The sequence below is a fragment of the Cimex lectularius genome, unplaced genomic scaffold, assembly GCF_000648675.2.
Source record: "Cimex lectularius strain Harlan isolate CLEC.00 unplaced genomic scaffold, Clec_2.1 scaffold94, whole genome shotgun sequence".
NCBI lineage: Eukaryota > Metazoa > Arthropoda > Insecta > Hemiptera > Cimicidae > Cimex > Cimex lectularius.
Window position 1 is genome coordinate 955,834 of NW_019392668.1, and position 17,156 is coordinate 972,989.

A 17,156-nucleotide genomic window follows, 5' to 3' on the forward strand; every position below is an offset into this window, starting at 1 on the left:
ATTTCTTGGAAATAAATAATAACAAATATTATTTTAAAAATAAAATTCAACAAAAATCACATATCTTTATTGATACATATTGTTAATGAATTATTACTTATATGCCTTACATATGAATCAACCAATCATTTACACTTGTTGTAAGAATTAATGAAAAGTAAGATTTTAAAACTGACTGTCAGCAGGGTGTTGGGGGTGGTTTGTCCGGGACAGGCCCCTGTGACCTAGGGGAAGTGGACTTTTTCATGTTGATTTCGATGTAAATGGTTTTTATCCACATCCCCCCCCTGCTGGTCATAGTACAAGTAGAAATTGACATAAAGGACATAATTATAGTGAGGCTGGGCCTGGGGTGCTCCTTGTTTTCTGTTTGTGCCACCTGTACGACGTTTGGCCAAGGTACCTGTCATAAGGAAAAAAATATTGCTGCTTTATATATGCACAAATCCACAGAAGGTGTGCACATTATCCACATTTGCAGAGTTGGGACTATCACTTCTCAGAATCCACTGATTCTCTGATAGTTCCAGTTTCTCAACAGATTGCCAATGGTTCCTGAGAATCACCTACCCCAGGTATTGGTAGTTACCTAGGTCTAGCACTCCATGCGCTGCCAACCTAGGTCTTTCCAGTGCAATAGCTGTTGGCAGTGCACGATGCAATCAGTAAAATCCACATCCTCATTCTGAGCATTCTCATTCTTGAGCTGATTCTGAGTGGGAGAGAGACGAATAATAATCTTAGAATGGACAATAACGACATAAAACCATTGCCAACCAATTCCCAAGCCAATTAATTGAAAATTGGGAAACAAACTACTTCCAACAAATTATTAATTATAAAAGAGACTGTTTAGACCTTGGGAAACATCCTTCCAAACTTCCAGGCGTGATGAGGTTGTATTATGCCGATTACATATAGGGCACACCAATATGACCCACAGACACCTCATGGAAAAATCTATACCACCAAATGCCTTTGCTAACAATTAACAAGAAACTGCAAACTACTGGAAATTTAAAGAAAATTGGTATAATCCAAGACGGCACATGCAGATTCTGCAAAGAGGCAGATGAGACAACAATCTGTGGTGTCACACTTGCCCACAGGAGGAAGTGTTTTGGGATGTACAATGTGACTGTAGAAGAAATTCAACTATTGAAACCGGACCTACTAATCAAGTTCCTTGTTGAAATAGAACTACCGGTGTGCTATAGGCACAGAACGGGGGATACAATAGCTTTTAAACGGCGCAGTATATTACACCATGACTAATACATCTATGGAGTAAGGGTTAATTTTAGAAGATTTAAGTCTTCTAAAAGATATGTTGTTGCATTTGTTAAAAAAGATATAATAAATATTGGTTGGTGCACCACTTTTCTAGGTTAGTTAGTGATTGAGGAATGGATTGAGGGTATTGACGGTTAATTTGTGTGTTGTATATGTTAATGAATTTGATAATTTTTACTTTACTCAATGAGATATTACATATGGAGTAAGGTGTAGATTTAAGTCTGCTAAAAGAGATGTTGCAATTGTTAATGTTCAGTGTCATACAGTTGTTGATGCACCACTTTTCTAGGTTAGTTAATGAGTGAGGACTGGATTGACGGTTAATCTGTGCGGTGTGTTAATGAATGAGTGTTCTTAGATGACGTCATAAGTGTTGTATGTCGTGTTTTGTATTGGGCAGTGATCTGTGTGGTTTGTGGGCGTTTTTTGATTGGCGCGGTCGTCGACAGAGGGGCTGCCTTCTTCTGCCGTGGTTGTCGTGCGCAGGGAAGAGGTTCGCCCTCACGTCTCAGGGGCCAGGCCGAGGGAAAACAAAGGAATCCATACTCGCGTGTGACGTCACAGGGCCAAACATTGCTCAGCTGTCTCCCATCTGTGATAGTAAGCCGAGTTGAAAAAGACGGGCTATGCTACTCGGTTCGAGAAGGTAGAAGGACGGAGCGACTCGGTACACGTCTATCGGGAGCGTAGACCGGAGCTCGGGATTTCAAGACGGAGGCCCGATAGCAGCCTGGACTCGCAGGGAGACCCGGAGGAGGGCGGCTTGGACCCGCCACCGCGAAAGAAGTCTCGGACTTCGGTTGAAGTCGAAGCGACGGCTACGATGCAAGCGAATGGCTCTTCGCCCTCGCCCCAGCTCCTGCTCAAGGAAGAGCAGTCCAACCCCAGCCCGTCGCCAAAGGGCGACCCCGTTCACATCAAGACGGAAAACGGAGCTGAGAACGACAGGATATTCAATAAAACAGACCAGGACATCGTCAGGCTCATCGGCCAGCACCTCAAGAGCATGGGCCTTCAGTAAGTACCCACAGATCGACCATTTCATTTTAGAAAATTTATCAAACCCCCATCTTAAAAGAAAGCAGACGCAGAAATTCCTTATTTGCCCCCATTTCAATTTTTCCTTTAAAAAAATTCAGAAATCTTCCTGCAAACACTTCACGTATTATCTATCACCCTGATTAGTCTCCCTTCTGGATCTCCTCTATTTGTCTTGTTTTACAATTTTAACCCGGATTCAACGCAAAAATAATGACGTTCCATCTTTTCCGTTGATTAAAGTTGCACGATTAAACAAAAAGTCGATTTTATTATCAGTCTCTCCATTTTTTTTTAAAATTACAAATCTTACTTGTTTTTTTAACGTTCCTTCCTTCGTCTAACGTACAAGTACAATTTTATTTTAAAAAAAACTTTGTTTTACTTTAGACATAACCTCTTTTTCCATTTTAGCCCGTCGCTGAGGAAATCACTCCTTCTCCGAAGGCTTTCTAAGCTATTACGGCAAACACGAACCAAATCAACAATTAAATTTAAATTATAAATTAAGAAAAAGTTTCATTTAAATATAGGTTATTTCTCGTTCACCGTTTCTCAAACGGTTCTCAAAGTTCGTCCTTGTATTGTTTCCTTCTTCCTTAGTTTTTCAGAGATTTATTCCATCGGTTATAGTTTTATAATTAAGCAAATCGATATTAAACACTTTTGTCTGTATATTTAAAAAAAAGGTTGTAATTGGAATATTGAAATATTTTCTTCACTCACTTCTTTCTTACCAATACTCTCACACAAATACATTCACACTCACTCTCCCTTTCTCTTTCTATCACTCTCTCTTTCTCTGTCTCCCTCTCCCTCTCTATATCTCTCTTTCTCTGTCTCCCTCTCCCTCTCTATCTCTCTCTCTCTCTCTCTCTCTTTCTCTCTCTTTCTCTCCCTCCCACTCTCTCTCTCCCTCCTACCCTCCCTCCCTCCCTCCTCTCACTCTCNACACACACACACACACACCACACATTCTCTCACTCGATCACTTCCTCTTTTCCTTTCTCTTACGTAACAAAAATTACATTTTTAGGAAACCCTTTGTATAGGTATGTAAATAAAGAAATATTTGGTATGGAAACAACTGTTGCTAAATTATTTTTTTCACTCACTGTCTTATCAATTATCTCTTAAACTGAAACACTCACTCACTCCCCCCTCACTCTCTCTCTCTCTCATTTACTCACCCCTTTTCCTCTCTCTTACAAAACACATTCTCTGTGCACATACACTCACACACACTCTCTCTTACTCAGTTCTCTCTTACTCCCTCTTTTCCCCTCTCTTATAAAACACTCCATCTGTATCTCTTATAATTAAAATTATAAGTAAACACTTTATAGGGGGCATCGGTGGCCGCAAGGTTTAGTCTTTGACACAGCGCTCATCACTGTAAGGTAAAGGTCCTGGGTTCGAATCTAGCGGCCCTGCATTCGAACCGACATACTTACAAATGGGCTTTTTTTTCAAAAACACCGGCACCCTGAGGGTTTATATGACCTCTGCTGTGGCAAAAAAAAACACTTTATAATACTAACTCCCGTACACAAACACATTAACCCTCACTCCTTCATTTATTCACTTTTCCCCCTCCATTTTAAAATACTCACACATACACACTCTCTTTCACCCACATTCTTTCACTCAATCACTCTCTTATTCCTCTTTTCCTCTCTCTTATAAAACACTCTATCTGTCTCTCTTATAATTAAATATATAAGAAAACACTTTATATATTTATATTAAGAAAGGATGTAATTGAACTTATAGAATAATTGTAATACTATTTACTTCGCCTGCTGCTCCTCTTTGATCAACAATTTCCACATACACAACACTCACACTTACTCCTCTTCACTCCTTCATTTACTCACTCCTCTACCTCTTACACAACCCACAACATTTTCATTCTCTCTCTCTCTCTTTATCTCCTTCTCTCTCTTTCTCTCTCTCTCACCTCTGTCTCTATCTCTCTATCTCTGTCTTTCTATCTATCTATCTCCAACCTCTTTTCCCATCTCTTACAAAACATTCTGTCACTCCTCTGTGTCTCTCTCAATCAAATTGTTAGTAACACTTAAAATATATTTTAAATTAATGTAGAAAAAAAACAGTGGCAATAATCTACAGTTTACATACACTGGTTGTTTGCAGATAAGCATTACATCCAATAATTTAAAAAAACCCTGCAGTCAACAGAGAAGACTATTATAAAAGATAAAAAAGAACAATTACGCTATTGTTTTCTTTATTTTTTCACTTTCATTTATACACTAACGTTTTCACCTCCCCCTCTCTCCTCCTCTCTCCTCTCTCTCCTCTCTCTCCTCTCTCTCTCACTCTCTCTCCCTCTCACTCCCTCTCCCTCTCTCCCTCCTTCCCTCTCCTCTCCTCTCCTCTCTCCTCTCTCTCTCTCTCTCTCTCTTTCTTCCTTCTTTTTTTTTCTCTCTCTTTTTTTTTTCTTTCTCTTTCTCTATCTATATATCTATCTATCTATTTCCCCCATACACACATTGTAAAACACGTCATCACTTCCTCTGTACTTCTTATATTTTAATTTTTAGTACTGAAAAAAAAGGATATAGTTGGGATTCTAGAAATAGAACTATTGTAATATTATTTTTTCACTCCCTCCCTATCTCGTACCAATTATCTCCACAAACACGAACATTCACACCCACTCTCCCTTCCTCTTACAAAACACACCCTTTCTCTCACTCAATCACTCTCTTATTTAATCAATCTCTTTCTCTCTTGCAACCTCTTTTTCCATCTCTTACAAAATACTCCATCACTCCTCTATGTCTCTCTCAGTCAAATTGATAGTAACACTTAAAATATATTTTAAATTAATGTTACGAATGTAGAAAAAAGAACGATGGCAATAAACTGCAGTTTACTTACACTAATTTGACCTTACAATAATTTGAAAAACCTGCAGTCAACAGAGAAGACTGGTATAAATGATAAAAAAAAAAGAACTATTATGCTATTGTTTTTTTTATTTTCTCGCTCTCATGCATACACCAACATTTTCACCTCCCCCTCACTCTCTCCCTCAACCTTCTCTTTTTCTCTCTCTCCTTCTATTTTTGATTTTCCTGATTAAAGGTTTACCCTTTCTATCAATGCTTTTAAATCTGTGTCAAAACTCTCATTATCTTTTACTTATTCAGAAATCATGAGATGCGGTCTGGTCTGGTGTGATAGGTTTCAGAAAAACATTTTCTTTATCGTGCCAACGTTTCGATCTTTATTGAGATCATCTTCAGGGCTCAATAAAGACCACATCTCACGATTTCTGAATAATTATCGATTAACGGTCACTAATCCCCACACATTATCTTTTACTATGTAACTGCTTATCACAATCCGTTCTTTTCTCATTAGCTCTCCCTCCCCATCCCCCTTTCAGTCTCACACTCTCTCTCACCTTCTTCCTTTTCCTCAACTACTCCCTATCTTTTTCTCTTCATCATTATTTTTGTCTGTGCTCTTTCTATTATTACATTTTACTATTCCTAATAAACAAACGTCTTTCCCTCCCTGAATTTCCTCGTATTAATCTCATTGATTTTCCGCTTTCTTCTCAACTTTTCTAATAGGCTTTCTCTCGTGTTCTCTATTATGAGTCCTTTTTTTCTTACATTCTCCCCCTTCTTTATTCACATTACACTACTGCTTAGTCAACCTTGCTTCTTCTACCATTTTTTTTTTTACTTCCTTCCCAACCTTTCCTTATTTTGACCACATCTGTTTCTTCCTTTGTGCTTTATGTTATTTTTGTCCAGTTATCTTTTCCTTTTTCCATTTGTTCAGTTCCGTTATCAGAATTTACGTGCAAGGGATGTTCCTTCATTTGCAAGTTTGTCAGCTAGTTCAATTCCCTCAAAGCCCACGATCTGCTACCCAGATTACGGCCACCAGTTTCTATCCAGTGTTTGGAGATTTTTATGCCCTCACAGTATTCTTTCTCTCTACATGCTTAAAACACCACTTTTTGATTAAGGTTGTATGAAGTGTAAACAGTTAATAGTGTTTAAACATAATGGCTATTTCAATTGTTCAATTTACTGTGAATGTTTTGCCACAATTTTAGAATGGATAGTATTTTTTTATAAATGTATATTCTTTTAGACAAACAGCTGAAATGCTCATGAGGGAATCTGGCTGTCGTTTAGACCACCCTGCAGCTGCCAAATTTAGGCAGCATGTCATGGATGGGGAATGGAATAAAGTGAGTCATTTAGAAAAAATAAATAATTTTTTATGTATTGTTAATTAATTATTTTTTCATAGGCTGATAATGACTTAAATGAGCTTAGACCTTTGCTGGAGAAATCCACACACAGTTTATCAGTGAGTATGATAACTCATCTCTTTTTGAAATTTGTTAACACTTGATTAATTGGGTTTTAAGGAGATGAAGTTTTTAATACTTGAGCAAAAGTATTTGGAATATTTAGAGGACAGAAGAGTTTTGGATGCCCTCCATGTTCTTAGGAATGAGCTCACTCCACTTCAGTACAATATAAACCGTGTGCATGAGATAAGCAGGTATGGTTTGGTTGTATCTTCTATTTTTTTAAAACTTTTTATAGATTTAATTTATATATTTCATGTCATTTCAGTTTTATGATGTGTGGAGGTCCAGAAGAACTTAAATGTATCACTGGTTGGGAAGGAAAAGGGAACGCCTCCAGGTCAAAGCTGATGGACAAATTACAACAATTTCTCCCTCCGTCCATAATGCTACCACCAAGAAGGTAATTTAAAAAAATATATATAATAAAAATCTATAATTGGAAATTATTTCAGGTTACATGCACTATTGTCTCAAGCTGTTGAGCTACAGAAGAAAAAATGTCCGTATCACAACACAAAAATGGAAGAAGGCCTTGAAAACATTTCATTGCTTGTTGATCACAAATGTTCAAGGTTTGCATAATAATATTTTATCTACCAGTAATTCAAAAATTTTACAATTAATACAAATGGTAACTTCACTTAACATTTTAAATAATTGGTATGATTTATTAAACAGGGAGCAGTTCCCATGTGAGACAATCCAAGTGTTGAATGATCATTGCGATGAAGTGTGGTATTGCCGTTTTTCCCCAGATGGACTCAAATTAGCAACCGGGTCCAAGGACACGACAGTCATCATCTGGGATGTTGACCCAGTATGTTTTGTTTTTTTACAGTATAAAACCAATCTTAATTGTAAACTGGCCAATAAGACAAAATTGAATTATTATAGGAGACACTTACTTGTACACATCGTAAAACTTTGGAAGGGCACTCGTATGGTGTCGCCTTCCTCGCTTGGTCCCCGGATGGCACCCATCTCATCGCTTGTGGCCCAGAGGACAGCCCCGAGCTCTGGCTATGGAACGTCGAAACTGAAGAGCTACGTGTCAAACTGTCTCACTCTCCTGATGATTCCCTCACATCATGTTCCTGGCATAAAGATGGAACCAGATTTGTAACAGGAGGGATTAGAGGTCAATTCTACCAATGTGTAAGTGATTTTTTACACTACTTTTTCTTATGTTTCTTGTTTGCCATCAAGATTATCAAGCGAATTAGAATTTCTGTTGGGGAAAAAATCTACAAAAATATCCTATCCTTGCTGGTTTGGTTGGAGAAATTTTTGGTGACTGAATGACCAAAAGGTGCCAAATTATGAAACTATAGTTGGTTGATTAACACTGCTGATGACCTGAGATGACAAAACAAACGAGAATAGGCACAAAACACAACAAAAAGATTGGAAACAACGAAATTACAGGTTCTTCATCCCATCCCATGGAAAATATCACAAATATTTATCTCATTCTTACAAACCTATATGGACAACAAATGTTTGTCAATAAAATTTTAGCAAAATTTTAATTCAAACATTTTTGACAATTTTCAAAATGTATCCTGTGGTTATTTACACCTTCCAGTTATTAAACAATGTTCAAAAACCATTATAATTTGTTAAATTAATCTAATTTTTAAGATTTCCAATTGAATTAAATTGTGCACAGTAGACCAAAAAAAATATGAGGACATTTTTTTTTTAATATTTCAAACAATTAATCATCCAATCCACAGATTTGTTTCTTATTTAATTTTCACTTTTTAGGACCTTTCAGGCAATGTTATAGACTCTTGGGAAGGGGTGAGAGTTAATTGCCTGTGGTGCAGATCAGATGGAAAAAGTGTTCTTGCAGCCGATACTCATCATAGAATAAGAACATATAATTTTGATGATCTTTCTGATGCAAATATGTAAGGGTTTCATAGTTATTGTTCTTGCCAGAGCTGATGTGTCATTTCGATTTACAGCCTACTTGAAGATCAGCCCGTGGTGACATTTTGTGTGGATGACAGCGACAGATTAGCACTGTTAAATGTTGCAACGCAAGGCGTGCATCTTTGGGACCTTGAGGACAAGGTTCTTATCAGGAAGTTTCAAGGGGTGACACAAGGTCATTTCACAATCCATTCGTGTTTTGGAGGAGTCAATCAGGATTTCATTGCAAGCGGGAGTGAAGGTATTAAATTTTAAGGTACTTTATAATAGCGGGATATTAATAGAAACATTTTTTTCAGATCACAAAGTGTATGTCTGGCATATAAAGAGAGAAAGACCAATTGCGACTTTAACTGGTCACACAAGAACGGTCAATTGTGTATCATGGAATCCTGTTTACCATAGGATGATGGCTTCGGCCTCTGATGACTGCACAGTTCGAATCTGGGCTCCTGCTAACATGGCACCTCAAGGAAGCAAAGGTTTATAATTTTTTAAAATATTACTATGAAGCCAGAGAGAAAGAAATTTTAATAGATGACATAATTTTTTATTTAAAATTCCAAAACTTTTTTAGCTATATATATTTTTATTTTTTTTTTAATTATCACAATTTTATCTTTTTTGCTAACCACCTCAAATCTTAGATGGCTCTTTTTGTACTGGTTTTGTCCTGTTGTAAAGGCTTGTTGATTTTTTTGCCTATCGGATGATGCCTATGTTTTGGCATTCCCTTTCCTTTCTTACGTGTTTTTGTTTGTTCACACAAATTTGATTAACCTTTTCCATTTTTTCACTGTGGTTTCATACAGTGACATTTCCAAATTTATTTGACCCCAAAATTATGTATAGTTAAAAAAAAAAAAGCTTGGTGTAAATAGTAAATAGTTCCTGTTCTATCTTAACACGTTGACTGCTTCTTATGTTTGGCCATTTTGGTTGCCTATGGCAGAACTCAGTTTATCATGTAAAATAGCTTTCTGGTACTTTAAAATAATGTAAATTATGTTTTTATTTGTATTATGCTTATCTAAGTGATGTAAATTCTATGGCTCAACTGTTGCGTCATCTGCAGCACTAAGTAGTAGTTTGTAGTTGGCAACTTGCGGAAGGTTTGTTCAATTTGGGTGTTTAGTTGAATAAAGGTAGTTTCAATTTTCTACAATAATTTTGTCTGTATTTTATATTACAATTAATTAAGGTTTTTAGTAGAGATAAAAAGTCAATGGCACGAGCGGGATTCGAACCCACGATCTTCGGCTTGATACGCCGCTGCTCTACCACTTGAGCTATCGTAACCTCGATCCACTCGGACACCAACTTCCTATCTCAACCTCACCTTTTGAATTTTCCCTCCTTTTTGCTATTTTTCAAATGTCGTGTAATCGGATTGGATTCTCGACGACAAATGAAATGGCCACGGAGAGCTTTAGTGAAGTATACTTCATTTCAAAACATTAAATTCACTAATTTTGTGGTCCGCTTGACCAATTAATCTCCAATTTTTATCTCAACTAAAAGCCTTAATTAATTGTAATATATTAATTGGTCAAGCGGACCGCAAAATTAGGGAATTTATTTTATATAATCATACAAAATGTGTAAGTAATTAAAATAACCAAATACGTAAACAGAAAAGCATATGATGTTTTTTTTCACAGAATCAATAAAAAATCACTTCAAGTTGAAAATTGAAATGACCAAGCCAGTGACAATATTGTCCTTTCTAAGGTGGCCCTAGGAACCTTGAACAGAATTGGGTTGAGGGTTTTAGAGGGAGATTTTAAGTTGGGGTGCCCACTGAGCGAGCAGTACTTGACAAGTTATGTGATAAGCAGTTCAACATCTGCATACCAGTGTGATCTAATCAGTTGGAGCAACACACCTTGTCGATCGTTCCAGGCTAAGAAAGGTGTGACTTGTCAGTAAATCTTGTCGGCTAAACAGGAGGACATCTCTGCTGTTATTTCGTTAGTTGAATGGTACCCATGTTTATGGAACTATTCTTGAAAAGTTATTAAAGAACTAATTTAACATGGAAAACAACATTTAACATAGCATGGAAGAAAATATTGTTAACATTATATTGGTGAACCCAATTTTTTTTTTTTTCCGCTGACGTACCAGTAACGTGTACGTTTTCTGAAGAGCTTATGATTACAACTGTGTAAAAAGGTACTATTGTGTGTATTGTATCGCTTGTCACAGTGGGCACAAGAGTGTTGTGTCGATAAAAGTCATATCGGGCGATGATGTTGCTTGGCTTCAGATGCATTACCTATTGCATCCCGCTCCAATGGTCACTCTGCCTAAAAAGTATAAACAGGAGAACACAGACCATGTGCCCACCGCACCCAGAAGGACAGTTGTCACATGTTGCATTACACAGTCAACGTGTTAAGCCACATTTGTAAGTGGATACAATATTTCTCAATTTTTTACAGATGTGCTTTGATTAAGAAAGACTTGCAATAAAATAAATTCTGAGATAAATGAATATTTGCGGTAGAACGAATGCCTGAGCATTGTGTGGTGATTAGTGACCGTTAGTCGATGATTATTCAGAAATCGTGAGATGCGGTCTGGTGTGACGTAGGTTTCAGAAAAAACATTTCCTTTACTGTGCCAATGTTTCGATCTTTATTGAGATCATCTTCAGGGCCTGGGATTGGCAAACATTGTTTAAATTTAACAAAAACATGTAGGAGGTGGAAAAGAGTGAATTTATACAGTGCAAAAAATCAAAGTATTTCTACTCACTCAGTGTTTATTTTCTGTGTAATTGTGCCATTCTTGCATGTTGTGTTGAGAGTGCCAGTGAGATTGCTGTTTTATGTCTATATACGTTGGATTTTGAAGAGGTGGGGAAGGAAGTCAGTATAGAAAGACATTTTTGTATAAGAAGTCGGCTTCTTTGAGGTGAAAAGAGCCGACGATGGGAAAAAACGTTGGTAATGGTTCGGCCAGATTATCTTTTCAGGATTTTATAGACGGGGATAAATAGGAAATGGAAAGCCAAATTGTTCAAAAATTAGACTATGCAAAAATGTTTGATGTGTGGAATGTAATGATTGTTTTATATGTTATATTATATGTTTTGTGTGATGTGATGATGATAAATGTATGTTATCGATATTGAATTTGATTAATAATGCTGCGACTGAGTTTACATGTATCTGTTCTGTATTTGATGCTGTGTTTATCTCTGTTGATGTAAACCGTTTCTAAAAAGTTACGTTTATGTTCGCTTTGTTCTGTGTGTAATATTTTTGGATTGTTGAAGTCGAAATTGTGTTGGTGTTCAAAATGGTGGGTAGTGAGTGCTGTAGGATTTTGCTTGAGTTTTTTTGCAATCGTAGATCAAAACGTTGGCACATTAAAGAAAATGTTTTTCTAAAACCTACATTACACCAGACTGCATCTCACAATTTCTGAATAATAATGCCTGAGCATTGTTTATATCTAGACATTTAGTATACAAAAGTAAAACATTCCGATGTTTTAAATACATGATTATTATCAATAACTTATTTTCTCACCAATTTATAACAAATTAAATTTGCCAAGTTTATTTTCATGGTGTCAGTTGAGTAAGATTAGGGACAATTTATCCAAATTAATTTATCTTGCCTTCAACACAAATGAATCTATGAGTTTTTTCATTTGTGAGTTTTTTTTATTATTTATTCTAGATGGCAACTTTTCTCCGAAGCTCGAACCAACCTACATGGGTAAGTCATTTCTTCAAATCAAGTAAATGATTGATTTTAAATTATAATAAGAACTTTAGTTGACATACACAACCATAGAACTCATTCACCGATACGGGAATTTCTTGTTATTAACCCATAAAAATTTTTAAGTTTATTGTTTTAAAATGAAAGAAATTTTACGGTATCAATAAATGATGTTGAACAACTGAAATAAGAATACAGTTCTATCCGGTTAATGTCCAGGCATTTGGTCTGAGCTTTGGAGCCTCAGTTCCACTTGGTAAGCTGAAAATTATTTAAAAGTTATAATTGCTTAGTCCTGTTAAATGAAAAGTTTCATTAAAAGTCTTCTTTTTGGGTTGATTTTCCAAAATGGAAGCAACAATCAAAAAGCAATACAAATTTTTTTTTTGTCGTACCACTATTTGCCACAACATCAAGAAAGACAGATGAAGGAAAAAGTGGAGAAAATAGACAACTGAGTTGTGGCTACAACTTGTTTGTTCTTTCAATGTGTATTCAGACAAACTGACAGATAAACAGTGTGTATGGGCTCTAAAAATGGAGAATGAAAAATTGAGCCATGGTTGTACACACTCTGTTCAATTTATGCTTCAGATGTGGATGCAAGCAAACTAACGGATAAACAGTGTCTAGGCCCTAAAAATCAAGAAACTGGATGAAGTTGTCCCTACAAACGCTCAGTTTAGTTGGTTGTTCAGTTTATTGCTTAGATGTGGATTCAAGCAAACTGGCAGATAAACTGAGTATATATAACGCTCTTATGACAAAACGTATTGTGGAAAAACAGAATAGCCAAAATCAACAATTTAAAAATTGCAATAATATTATTTCACAACTTCATTTAATTTTTAATAATCAATATTACATCACAGCACAGTGCTTGTATGTCAGTTATTAGTGATCTGCTTTTGAAATCAAAATCATTTTCGAAGTGATTATCTGTATTACTATTGGATTTTTTGGAAAATAATGCACGTTTTAATTTTTTCTTTCGATTACCCCTCTATGGAATAAACTGTTTATATAGATTATTCTTTTGTACGAATGTCAACACTTTTTAACTCTTCCAATCAAAAATGTTTGTTTACCTCAGTAACATTTTGTTACTTGGGAATAATTTAGTCATTACTAAGACGTCAATGCGTGATTTTTGCTTAATTTTGTTTTACGAATTTAAACTCGGTCAGAACGGAAATGGTCAGAAACATTAGCGAAGTTTGGGGTGATGACAGTGTGAGTGAGAGGAGTTCAGAGAGATAGTAAAAAAATTTGAAAGGAAGACTTTAACCTTGGAGGCAAAGAGTGTCGTGAAAGGTTTTCTTCCTTTGATGATGATGTTCTTCAAACTTTGATCAAAGAAAATCCCAGAACAATAGTTCAAAAATTTACAGATAATCTTTCAGTTAGCAAATCGACCATTGCTGACCACGTTAAGGCAATTGGAAAGTTGAAAAAGATCGAAATAAGGGTTCCTCTTGCATTAAATGACCGCCAAAAAAATCTTCTTAAGTTTATACAACACCTCTTTAGTTCAAGAGAAACAAACTTTTTCCGGATAGAATTGTTACTTGTGATTGAAAAGTGTAGTCTTTATGATAACAACAGATGTTCTGGATAATGGCTTGACAAAGGAGAAGCAGCACTACATTTTCCAAACCCTCCAATTCATTAAAAAAAAAGGCGATGGTGACTTCGGTGGGTTTCATTTGGGCTGATTTACTACAGCTTCTTGAATCCTGGTGAAACAATCAATGCCAAAATGTATTGCTCTCAAGTTGAAGCAATGCACCTGAAATTGGCATTATTGAAGCCATCTTTGGACAAGGCCGATTCTGTTTACACGACAATGCTAGAACCCTTGTCCCACATGTAACAACACAAAAACAGTTGGAACTTAGTTATGAGGTTCTGCCTCACTCTCCAGACCTCTCACCTGCTAACTAACAAATTTTCAGAAATCTGGACGTTTTACAGCAACAAAAATTTATTGATCAAAAATTGTTAGAAAATATGTTTACAGAATTAGTTAATAATAAAGACTCAAAATTCTATTCATTGTGTATTGAGAGTAATTTTAATTAATAAGAAATGTTAGGGGCGTCGGTGGCTGCAACGGTTTAGGCGTTGACATGGCGCTCATCACTGTAAGGTAAAGGTCCTGGGTTCGAATGCAGGGCCGCTGCATTCGAACCCGACATACTTACAAATGGGCTTTTTTTCAAAAACACCAGCACCCTGAGGGTTGATATAACACTGCTGTTGCGAACCTTCGTAAAAAAAAAGAATGTTTAAAATCATTTATTTAATTGATTTTATTTTATAACCATAAACCTGCATTATTTTCCGGACATCCTAATATTTTTTTACACAAATGTTAATAGCATAAATGTGGTGTATTATATGAAGCAAGAAATTCCCATAAAGGCTGGTTACCCTGTTAAAGACTATTTGAATTTAAAATTATTTCAGTGTACTTTGCTTAATTTGCAAATGCATGAACATACGTGCCATTGTACCCCACTATAATTTTCATCACACATACAAGTTGTTTTTAACTATTCTAACTGACTGCTGAGCTTCAGTAAATTAATTAAGCTTATTGGCATAAGTTTTACATTTTAATTTTTCCAATTTGCAGACAGTTTGGGCGAAAGTTCAAGTAGTTGTTCAAACGGAACAAGTTGGAATGCGGAGATGACTTCGTAGTGGAAGTGCCTCAACACTCTCAGATATCTGTGAGCCTCATTACAACACCATTCAGTCATTACTCTGCGAAAAACACTTATTTTGACATAATCAGCTCATTACTTTGCAACTCGATATGAGAGTGAAAAAATGTAAATAATTTAATTATTGTCCCTTAATCTTTAGTGCTTGTTTGTTTTACAGAATATTGTAAATAGTTTATATTATAGTTGTAGTTTTTAATTTATTTTAAAACATCTGGTGGAGAAATCAAGATTTTTTTTAAAAAAATGTTTCTTAGTTTTTCTTTTTTTTTCTACTTGTTAACCATAATTCATTAAAATTGGGTGTATTTCTTTTATTTGTTCCTGTTATTTCCTGCCCCTCTCTTGTTAATTGATACTCCCCCACAAAATTTAACAAATTTTATATGTTGTTTGAGAACTAAAAACCAAACAAATAGGTGGTGCAATATGGATTTATAGTAGTAACAGACTTGGTATTTCAGTAAGTTTTTAGGGATGTGCTTTCTAAATTAAAATCGGTTTTGATGTGAATATCTGTATTATTTTTTGTTGTTTTCTACTAATGTTAACATATTTTAAAAATTGTTTTTAAAAAAGATTTACATATATCATTCACTGTACAGATGAAATTAATTAAATATTAAAAAGGTGCAAGCCGATTATTTTAAAAGGATAAGATTAATTGTTGAATTGATCAAGAGTAATCGGTCGGTATAATGCTAGGCCTTAAAGTTTACTTGGCTTCACTTGAAAACTTGACCATGAGATTTGTATTCACCACTAGCTGTTAAAAAAAAAAAATTCAAAAGAGCTGCAATTACTGTATATTTTAATTAAAATTGTAATTCCAAATTGTTAGTTGATGATATGAACAAGGATTAAATAAAAACTAGAACACTTTCTATTATATTGAAAAAGGCCTTAATGAATAAAGGAGAAATTGCGGATTATGAAATGATCTCAATTTTCTCAATAGATGAATAAACAAAGATTACCCATGGATTATTTTTATTTATTTATTTTTTATTTGTATTTAGATTCTTTAATAAGTTTTTTTAAGTACACCGGATATTAGCACTTAAGTTGCCGGTTTTCTTAATTAAAAACAAATTCGCATTTAGAATTTGCTCGTTGTATGTGTACACTAATAAATTACATCATAATCTGCACTGTATCCATGGTTAAGTTAAAACGAGGAAATAAAAAAAAGGTTAAGATTTAAAAAAAATGAAGTTTGTTTTACCCATTTATAAGCACGTTCTGATTTCGTTTATTAAAATACGAGAGAATTAACTATGCATAATTTATAAGCAATAGGTTAAATGTAATGGAATTTCGTATAAGTGGGTTTGATATTTTCTGTAAATAATAAATTAATTTAAAAAAATTATATAACTAAAATGTAATAACTACATGAGGTACAAGAAACAAATAAATGTATTTTGAGTTGTTTTGTCTTTTTGTATAACATCTATAAAATATATACATTTTTATAAATTATTAATATTATTTACCCTTTAGTTGTAAGCAAATTATTCTAAATTTTTGGATTATCAATTCATATTAAAACGATGTCCAGTAAAACTGTTTGACGGGTTTATTATTAAATACCTACTTAACATAATTTTTTTTCTATTTTGTTCAATAAAACTAATCATTAAACACATTTTAAAAAACCGACCTAATATTGTGAGCACACTCATTTAATTGACCCACAATAATTGCAATAAATCATTGTCATAATAAAATAAACATAAAAATGATTTTTTGGGTAAACCCTCCATGATGAGAGACTTTAGCTGGTTTTAACTAAGGCAAAGAACTAAGAAGGCTAAGTCCCCTGACTTAGGCTGTTACGGTTGGCTTATGAGCTATACAAAAATGACTTTGAACCAGCTAGATGAATTCAGGTTTTTAACACCATTTTTTAGTCAGGAAAAGCCTCTAAAATGTTTAAAAATTTGTTAATCTTTCCATTTAAAAAAAGTGGGCAAAAATAATGAGGCTTATCTTTACATTAATGCTGTGTGCAAGTCATCCTGAAATGATTGAAATTTCATTTGTCAG

At 34.9% G+C, this 17,156-nt stretch overlaps 1 protein-coding gene across 2 annotated transcripts; it reads left to right on the top strand.

Moving 5' to 3' along the window:
* The first annotated feature begins 1,703 nt into the window (after window positions 1-1,703).
* Window positions 1,704-15,972, top strand: LOC106670254 (WD repeat-containing protein 26). 2 transcript variants are annotated; one of them, XM_014400425.2, is made up of 13 exons: window positions 1,705-2,313; window positions 6,475-6,574; window positions 6,637-6,696; window positions 6,758-6,894; window positions 6,969-7,103; window positions 7,156-7,275; window positions 7,382-7,520; window positions 7,598-7,858; window positions 8,471-8,616; window positions 8,674-8,882; window positions 8,941-9,123; window positions 12,334-12,372; window positions 15,017-15,972. In XM_014400425.2, exons 1-13 carry the CDS (start codon window positions 2,120-2,122, stop codon window positions 15,082-15,084), a joined length of 1,791 nt encoding a protein of 596 aa, XP_014255911.1. In that variant the 5' UTR covers window positions 1,705-2,119; the 3' UTR covers window positions 15,085-15,972. The 2 variants fall into 2 exon arrangements, with proteins under 2 accessions (XP_014255912.1, XP_014255911.1); XM_014400426.2 differs by lacking the exon at window positions 12,334-12,372 and having other exon boundaries at window positions 1,704-2,313.
* Window positions 15,973-17,156: the final 1,184 nt, after the last annotated feature.

Excerpts from the sequence above, each read along its gene's own strand:
- LOC106670254 (XM_014400425.2), top strand. The coding sequence starts at position 2,120 with ATGCAAGCGAATGGCTCTTCGCCCTCGCCCCAGCTCCTGCTCAAGGAA. Across the intron at positions 8,617-8,673 it reads GATCTTTCTGATGCAAATAT|CCTACTTGAAGATCAGCCCG; the intron begins GTAAGGGTTTCA and ends TTCGATTTACAG. Across the intron at positions 8,883-8,940 it reads CATTGCAAGCGGGAGTGAAG|ATCACAAAGTGTATGTCTGG; the intron begins GTATTAAATTTT and ends CATTTTTTTCAG.